The sequence below is a fragment of the Mizuhopecten yessoensis genome, unplaced genomic scaffold, assembly GCF_002113885.1.
Source record: "Mizuhopecten yessoensis strain PY_sf001 unplaced genomic scaffold, ASM211388v2 scaffold10227, whole genome shotgun sequence".
Lineage (NCBI taxonomy): Eukaryota > Metazoa > Mollusca > Bivalvia > Pectinida > Pectinidae > Mizuhopecten > Mizuhopecten yessoensis.
In genome coordinates this window covers 121,121-130,391 of record NW_018408441.1, presented here as the reverse complement: position 1 = coordinate 130,391, position 9,271 = coordinate 121,121, and the positions used below count along the sequence as shown (strand labels likewise).

The window sequence follows — 9,271 nt, the reverse complement described above, 5'->3', positions numbered from 1 at the left end:
TTAAAAGAGTTGTTATTCTTATCTAGGGATTGAAGATTGACAGGGGTGTAGGATTAAGGGACACTCCTACCGAGGATGGAATATCCCTATTCTACACCATTGGGCATGAAAGAGTATTTTTCTCTCATTTCAACCACCAGAGTAAGCCCAGAAACCATGAAAATGCGTTTGGACTGGCCAATTTGAAAATATCAATTTTTCGCCTGAGCTTTTTAGACGAAAACAAATCAACCAGCCAGATTAAGGTAATAGGATTGTGTCACCATTTCTCAGTAGAATTTCTCCAAATTTTGTAGTTATATTGCATTGCTTTGAAGTAAGGAACATTTTCTGCTACAAAAAAAATATAGGTTGTCAGAATTTTAAGGATTTTAAATGGAAATTTATGTAAATAGGAGTGAGTTTTAAGACACAATTTTTTGCAAAATAATGTCAATAAAAATGATACTGACATAGATTAGTATAGCATTAATGTATATCAATTTAATAAATGCTGAAATTGTGTAAAATAGATTATCTATAAACGATTAAAAATTGACATTTTATAATAAAACCATATACACATAGTAATTGCATGTAAGAGTTATCTGTCTTGAAAAACTTCACAGTAGTGAAATAGGTAGCCGGTTTCCTGAAGTACAGAAAAATGGACACATGTGACTCATTGATAAAAAACAACTGAATTAATGCCAAGATTGCTTTGAAATACTTTAATATTGAGAGAACACACTGTTACGTCAATTACAAACATACAATATTCATCAGTTTAATATTTAAACATTAGAATATGCGGAAATTGTGATACTGTCTCTCTACAAAGGATTTTCAACTAGGGATGAACTTCCTATTGCCGTTTATCAATACACTATATACTATGACCTTAGGCATATCCCTTATTTGCAAACAATGTTTGCACAGAAAAATTAATCACATCTTTCTAACGTGTACGGTAAATATATCGTAAAAGGTTTTTAATATCATCACGTCGCCTTTTCCGCATTGCGGCATCGGAGAGTTCTCAATTCGTGACGTCACGTCATTGTAGTATAGAGCCATTGTGACGTCACGTCACGTGAAATGGGGTGTAAGTACACTGGACTAATAGAATCTTACATGGGTAGTTCCAAATTTACTCTGATGAAAAGATCATAGGTTCGAACCGCTCTGGTTGCAACTATTGTTTTCCCAGCGTCAACTTGCGCTTTGATACCCCTATTGTTTCAGTGAACCCATTTGTTCGAAGTGGTATCAACATACTGGCAAGTAATCTTGTGAAAGATCAGCGACCTCTCTTGAAGGGGCATTGGTTTTTCCGACACGCCATGCCCTAAGCTCTGGCTAGAGGCACTAATGTGCTCGGTAATAGACATGGTCTAAATTATTTGGATCGAATCCATTGGTGCATTTTTGGAACGAATTATAAAACTCAAGAGAGCATGAGTTTGGAAGATTTTAATACCCGAAAAAATACCCATACATTTCCAAAACCATATCAAATTGTTATGATAAAGCAGATCTCAACAAATATATTATTTCTATCAGTTCTAGTAGTAAAACGATGGCAGTAGATCTAAATTCTGTGAGTCGAAATCGGTGTCAATACATCACGGATAAGTAGCCAAAGTCGAAAAGAAGGGATATAACTCGTGTAAGGTATAACTAATACCGACATGATAAAGGACATACAAAGCCTCACCGCATTAATTCACCAACACCAACGTTATGTGTATGAAGCAATTTTCTAATGGTCTGTCGGGCGGATTCAAGTTCTTATGCGGATTTCGGAAAGCTTGGGTTTTTAGCCTGATTCGGTTGACGTGAGGTTCCAAAAAGGAAACAATTTTCATACTTTATGATGCAACATTTTTAGCTCACCTGGCCCGAAGGGCCAAGTGAGCTTATGGCATGGTGCGGCGTCCGTCCGGCGTCAACTTTTCACTTTAAACAACTTCTTCTCAATAACCAAGAGGCCCTGGCTGATGATATTTGGCCAGTAGCATGCTGGGATGAAGGGCTACCAAGTTTGTTCAAATGAATGACCTTGACCCACTTTCAATGTCACAGGGGTCAAATGTCTTAAAATCTTCAAACAACTTCTTCTCAATAACCAAAAGGCCCATGGTACTGATATTGGACCTGTAGCATGCTGGGATGAAGGGGTACCAAGTTTGTTTAAATGAATGACCTTGACCCACTATCAGGTCACAGGAGTCAAATATCTTAAAATCTTCAAACAACTTCTTCTCAATAACCAAAAGGCCCAGGGTACTTATATTGGGCCTGTAGCATGCTGGGATGAAGGGCTACCAAGTTTGTTCAAATGAATTACCTTGACCCACTTCCAAGGTCACAGGGGTCAAATGTCGTAAAGTCTTCAAATGACTTCTCAATAACCAAAAGGCCCATGTTACTGATATTGGACCTGTAGCATGCTGGGATGAAGGGGTACCAAGTTTGTTTAAATGAATGACCTTGATCCACTTCCAAGGTCACAGGAGTCAAATATCTTAAAATCTTCAAACAACTTCTTCTCAATAACCAAAAGGCCCAGGGTACTGATATTGGCCCTGTAGCATGCTGGGATGAAGGGCTACCAAGTTTGTCCAAATGAATTACCTTGACCCACTTCCTAGGTCACAGGGGTCAAATGTCGTAAAATCTTCAAACGACTTCTTCTCAATAACCAAAAGGCCCATGGTACTGATATTGGACCTGTAGCATGCTGGGATATAGGGGTACCAAGTTTGTTTAAATGAATGACCTTGATCCACTTCCAAGGTCACAGGAGTCAAATATCTTAAAATCTTCAAACAACTTCTTCTCAATAACCAAAAGGCCCAGGGTACTGATATTGGGCCTGTAGCATACTGGGATGAAGGGCTACCAAGTTTGTTCGAATGAATGACCTTGACCCACTTTCAAGGTCACAGGGATCAAATGACGTAAAATCTTCAAACGACTTCTCCTCAATAACCAAAAGGCCCAGAGAACTGATATTGGGCCTGTAGCATGCTGGGATTAAGGGCTACCAAGTTTGTTCGAATGAATGACCTTGACCAACTTTCAAGGTCACAGGGGTCAAATGTCTTAAAATCTTCAAACAACTTCCTCTCGAAAACCAAAAGGCCGAGGGTACTGATATTGGGCCTGTAGCATGCTGGGATGAAGGGCTACCAAGTTTGTTCAAATTCATGACCTTGACCCACTTTCAATGTCACAGGGGTAAACGTCGTAAAATCTTCGAACAACTTCTCAAAAACCAAAAGGCCAAGGGAACTGAAATTGGGCCTGTAGCATGCTGAAATGAAGGGCTATTCAAATGAATGACTTTGACCAACTTTTAACCTAATGTCCTTGTTCGACATTCGAAGTCACAGGCGTCATATGTTTAAATCTTTTAATAGGTTCTTATGAATCAAATACTGATATTCTGCCTGTAGCTGTTATTTAGTCCACTATTAAGATTACAAGTGTGAGATTAATACCAGGTGAGCGATGCAGGCCATTTGTGCCTCTTGTTACTTTAATGGTATCTGTTCATCGAAATTCAAACAGTTTTAAGCAATTGGAGCTAGTTTTGTCTGCTAACCTCCTGTAAATAAAGGGATTAGGCACGGTGGGACAACATCAATATCCTAGTATCACATTTTTAAACACATATAACTTTTGTTCAAAATGAATTAATGAATACAAATTATCAAAAAATGTCAAAACCTTCATGAAATGAAGAAAATATTTAAAATACTGTCATTTATTTTCATTAACTGAGTTATATGATGCGGTGTTCCAATTTAGGTACTCGGCAAGCTAAAAATATCAACTGCAGTGAACCGGACTCTTTAAGAAATGACTTGAGTTTTATAACCAGATACGCGCTGATGATACCCAAGAAGTAAAACAAATACATATATTGTTTCATTGTAGTAAAATTACTGGTTCCAGAATCTAAATAAGGAAAAGAAAAAAGAAAGAAAAAGGGTTTGTGTTAGGATTTTGGACTCTTTGAGAGAGTCTTGATCCGTTAATATCATGAGTATAGCCAGCATATCATTCAAGATTATGCTTCATACTTTCAGTAATTGTTAACATGTATCTTTTATACTGTCAATGTAATAGAATGTTCCACTGGTAGCCATGGACCGGGGCAATAGTTCGATTCCGGGGTAAGTGCGACCACCTCTGACATTTTTGTTCTTGAGCAAATATTTACAATTTTGAGGATTTTAGAAGTTCAGTTAAATTGGCGTGACATTCACACGAAAAAATGGCGGGGAAAAGTCAATTGTTAAATCAAGTTACTTTTTGGAGGGTGAAAAGAGAGGAAAGCCGGCATGACGTCGCTAGTTTTGCAAACTTTCTGTAAACCAAATTGCTACTTATTTATGTCATGTGTGTATTAAAATGAACGCTTCACATGATGGTAGACCTATATACATGTATTAAAGCCTAGCATTGACTTCCGTATTACCAATTTTATGAAATGCCATTTTTCGGCAGGTCGGCCTATGCAACACATGGAAAGCCGTAATATTGGCGGGGAAGTCTGACGATGTATGCTTTATGACGTTATCATTAAAAATCTTCAACTATGAATACAGACATGTTTGTCCGTTTGTTAATATTTTATGACAGGCTTGGGGTTTCTCTTCAAAATGGTGCATGATGTGTATACAGACGCAACAAATTATGCCATACTTTCCAGAACAAAAAAACAAAAAACAAAAAAACGGCCGAACTTGTCCCGGTCTCCGTAATGTTTCTAAAATTAGGTTTATATACTGCGTGAGCTTTATAATGTTGGACACGATAATCACGATAAGACAACGGGGATGTTTTATAAATTTGTGATATACAACGAAGAAGTCACTGGTTTCTCTTAAGATATTTCCAAAACAGTGTTACTTATGAGAAATTTTCATTTTTTAGAAGCGTAGTTTTATGGAATAACATACTTTTTGGCCCACTACATAGCATCACCGGCGACGAGTCCTAGAAGGACAGTGTAACTTATTTTTAACATACTGTATCAATTGCCAAATTGTAAAGGTGAGATCACCTGTGTGTGTAGCGTTCATGTTTTACCCTAACATGTAAGTGTGTGCCAACAAATTAAACGGTTTCAATAATGAGCTAGTAACTGTTAAATATCGGTCGCCGGGAGATTTATTTGTTTTATAATTTCAAAGCAAATATGTAAAGTGTAGGGTCGTTACCATGAATTAATGCTTTTCTAGCCACATAACTATGTCCGAGTCTGGTTACAGACTTATCTGCCGTAGTACAAATTTACTCCGCTAGGCACCGCTTCACAATCAGGGTCACGTGGAATTGTTCCGTAACTAACGACGCCAAAGTTTCTGTTCCGAGAGTTTCAAAGCGCCAAAAGCAGTGACTTCTTTTCGTTCTTTCGACTAAAAGGTGAAACGAAAAGGCCAAACGTCTGTATTTTCCAACAAAATATAACTATTTTATTTATTTAGACTACATTAACATTATGCACTAAGATTCTATATTTCATCTGGAATGGAGAAAAATGACGGATATCTCATTCTGGACTCCTTTGTTGAGGAAAAATTATCAACAACCCCTTTAATTTTCTGTTTCCCTAGATTGTGAACATGATTTTCTTGAGCGTTGTGATGCAAGTTGTTTACTGGGTGATGGACCACAACAACCCAAATAAACAACAAGCCAATGGTGAGTAAACAAACAAGTCAAAATGTATGAAAACAAATACCGAGACCAAATATCTGCACCAACACAATTTAAAAGGTTGGCTAACAAACAAGTCCAACAGATTGGCAGTTAAGCAAAACAGCCCTAAACAAAAGGTCGGAAAACGACCACCAAGTCAAATGCAGGCAAAAGGACGTATACAGATTTAAATAGAAAAATTGTATACATCAGCATATTGATGTAGATTGTATCACGCAGACCCTACTAATACTTTATTCCATTATTGCTTTCAGGTATCAAGCAGATTTTGTCCCCTCCGCACACAGGTGATGAGGTAAGTTGATTTCTGGTCAGAAGTCTTCTACATTTATCTCTAGTTCAGTAATTTGTCAGCTATACTAAATCCTGTATCACTTTGGTGCATGATCATGACACTAGATACGACATGTTACACTGATGATACTGATAGTGCAGTATGACCTGTTTCAGTCTGTAGTGGAACTAACCAGAGAGCAGATAAGACTACAGAGTATGTCCTTCAGTCCTCCTCCTCCTCTTCTTCCTGCTCCTCAGGAAGATAGTAAGGTAACGGTCTCCTTCTTTATATCATCCTAAAACTTTGAGGAAACGCATCAACAAGAATATTTACCAAAATCAAATTTGATGAGTATTTTTCTTTTACTATTTCATGTAACTTGAGTTTCATTCTAAACAAATGTATTAAATATGTTGTGTTTAATGGCATAATACCAATTGTTTTTTCTATGGGGACTTTCTTTTCCCTTGGTTCAATTTGTAGAAATGTTATAAAATATATTGATCCGTATAGAGTCCGGCCCAATATAATGTGATGACAGATACAGACAGACCGGTAACGGTCAAACCCTACTCAATAACTGACCAGTACCACTTTAAGGGCTGTAACAGTGACGACTGTGAACGCCGACATCGCTGGGACAAATACCAGATGGATTACATGGGACGAGACTCATTTGACAATATCCTGGTCAGACTAAACCACAGTCTTGCTTCGGATGTTAGCCATCCACACTGATGATATCCTCAATGGAACCGGTCGCTGCTCATTTGTAGGCAAAACACTTCTGTTTTAATTTTGATGGAAGGGGCGTGTCATCAGGCAGCATCAACATGACAGCTAAGACAACACCAAAGATCTAGAGATCACAGAAAATAAGTAAATATGATGCTGAAAGGACAGCACAGTAGTTATTGGAACTATGGTGCTTACTATTGCATTAGAGAAGGAATCTGGAAAAGGATGCTGACTATCAGAGTACACATTACTTATTTCAGGAACCGCGATGTCAGATCTGTATATTTAGAATAAAGATATGAGAAGAAAGTGTAGTTAACTCAGGAAATATGGTGTTTTGTCTATGTAAGAAGTACATGAAGTGTGATAAATCTGCTCATAGGAGAGAACACAGAATTTACAGTAACCTAGGAGCTGAATCTATCCGTACGAGAAAGGCATACCCTCAATGGACACATCAGGTACTAGCTTAGAACTACATCATTGTATAGCACAGACTCATTTTAAAGAGATGAATTGTAATGGTGGATACAGGAAATGGAGGAATGTTTCAATGATATCAAATAAGAAGTAGTGGCCTGAGGGGAGGGATTATAACACGTACTTGATGTCTAAGTGTTTACAGACCACATGTTGGATACCTTACATTGAAATATACATTTGTCCGTTGAAACTTATTTTAGAGATTTTAGAGATTATTAAGTACAGATTTGTGTAATATCGATGAGGCATCACTGACTATTATTCTTTAGAACATAATTATCATACATTTTAAATCATGTTAGCATATTTTTAATTTGTCATTTTATCTTTAGAAATGTTTATATTTAGATTTTGACTTTAATATACTCTTAAAAATATAATTATCAGCTAGGGCTGAAAGTTTAACGATAGAGAAGAAACACACATTTTTATAGATTTTCTATTTCATTTCTATGTATACATTTGCTAACGTGTGTTTTGTTGTGAAATAAACTTAATCATGAAACGTTGTCCCTGCTTCTTTTGTTCCAAGTCCATCTCATTCAACGTTATTAACATATATTGTCACCTATTGATTAAACAAAAGCTATAAAACTATTTCCTTGGATATAACAATGAAGACTTACTATATGTGTATTGGAACGGTTAATGTGTACAATATGTAGCAGACCGCGGGACTGTGGTGAACACTTATATGTACATCACTCCATATATCCAGTATACAACTGAATGAGTGTAGGTATTCAAAATAGCATATTAACTGTCGATCCACATGTAGAGCACTCGTCAATCCATGTGAAGAGTACAACTGTATTTATCGGACACTCCATATGACTGAACACCTGTCTGTTTTTGTCATTTCATATGTAACGTACAACTGTATTTATTGACGATATATATGTAACGTACAACTGTATATATCGACGCTTCATATATAACGTACAACTGTATGTATCGACGCTTTATATGTAACGTATCGACGCTTCATATGTAAACTACAACTGTATTTATCGACGATATGTAACGTACAACTGTATTTATTGACGATATATATGGAACGTACAACTGTATATATCGACGATATGTAACGTACAACTGTATATATCGATGCTTCATATGTACGCTACAACTGTATGTATCGATGCTTTATATGTAACGGACAACTGTATGTATCGACGCTTCATATGGAACGTACAACTGCATATATCGACGCTTCACGTGTACAGTACAACTGTATGTATCGACGATTCATATGTAACGTTCAACTGTATTTATCGACGCTTCATATGTAACGCACAACTTTATGTATCGAAGCTTCATATGTAAACCCGTTTTTATTAGTAAGTATGTAATAAGTGGTTTTACACCCCTGCCCCTCTGTTTTAATATGTAGCAGACCGCGGGACTGTGGTGAACACTTATATGTACATCACTCCATATATCCAGTATACAACTGAATGAGTGTAGGTATTCAAAATAGCATATTAACTGTCGATCCACATGTAGAGCCCTCGTCAATCCATGTGAAGAGCACAACTGAATTTATCGGACACTCCATATGACTGAACACCTGTCCGTTTTTGTCATTTCATATGTAACGTACAACTGCATGTATCGACGCTTCATATGTAGCGTTCAACTGTATGTAGCGACGCTTTATATGTAACGTATCGACGCTTCATATGTAACGTACAACTGCATATATCGACGCTTCATGTGTACCGTACAACTGTATGTATCGACGCTTTATATGTAACGTACAACTGTGTGTATTGACGCTTTATATGTTACGTACAACTGTATGTATCGACGCTTCATATGTAACGTACAACTGTGTGTATCGACGCTTTATATGTAACGTACAACTGTGTGTATTGACGCTTTATATGTTACGTACAACTGTATGTATCGACGCTTCATATGTAACGTACAACTGTATGTATCGACGCTTTATATGTAACGTACAAATGTGTGTATCGACGCTTCATATGTAACGTACAACTGTATGTGTCGACGCTTCATATGTAATGTACAACTGTATTTATCGACGAAATATAT

At 37.0% G+C, this 9,271-nt stretch overlaps 1 protein-coding gene across 2 annotated transcripts; it reads left to right on the top strand.

The window, feature by feature from the left end:
* Positions 1 to 5,333: 5,333 nt before the first annotated feature.
* On the top strand, positions 5,334 to 7,477 carry LOC110459839. Of its 2 annotated transcripts, none has more exons than XM_021512298.1 (5): positions 5,334 to 5,418; positions 5,610 to 5,697; positions 5,970 to 6,010; positions 6,166 to 6,261; positions 6,593 to 7,477. In XM_021512298.1, exons 2-5 carry the CDS (start codon positions 5,619 to 5,621, stop codon positions 6,728 to 6,730), a joined length of 354 nt encoding a protein of 117 aa, XP_021367973.1. In that variant the 5' UTR covers positions 5,334 to 5,418; positions 5,610 to 5,618; the 3' UTR covers positions 6,731 to 7,477. The 2 variants fall into 2 exon arrangements, with proteins under 2 accessions (XP_021367973.1, XP_021367971.1); XM_021512296.1 differs by having other exon boundaries at positions 6,506 to 7,477.
* The last annotated feature ends 1,794 nt before the right edge of the window (positions 7,478 to 9,271 follow it).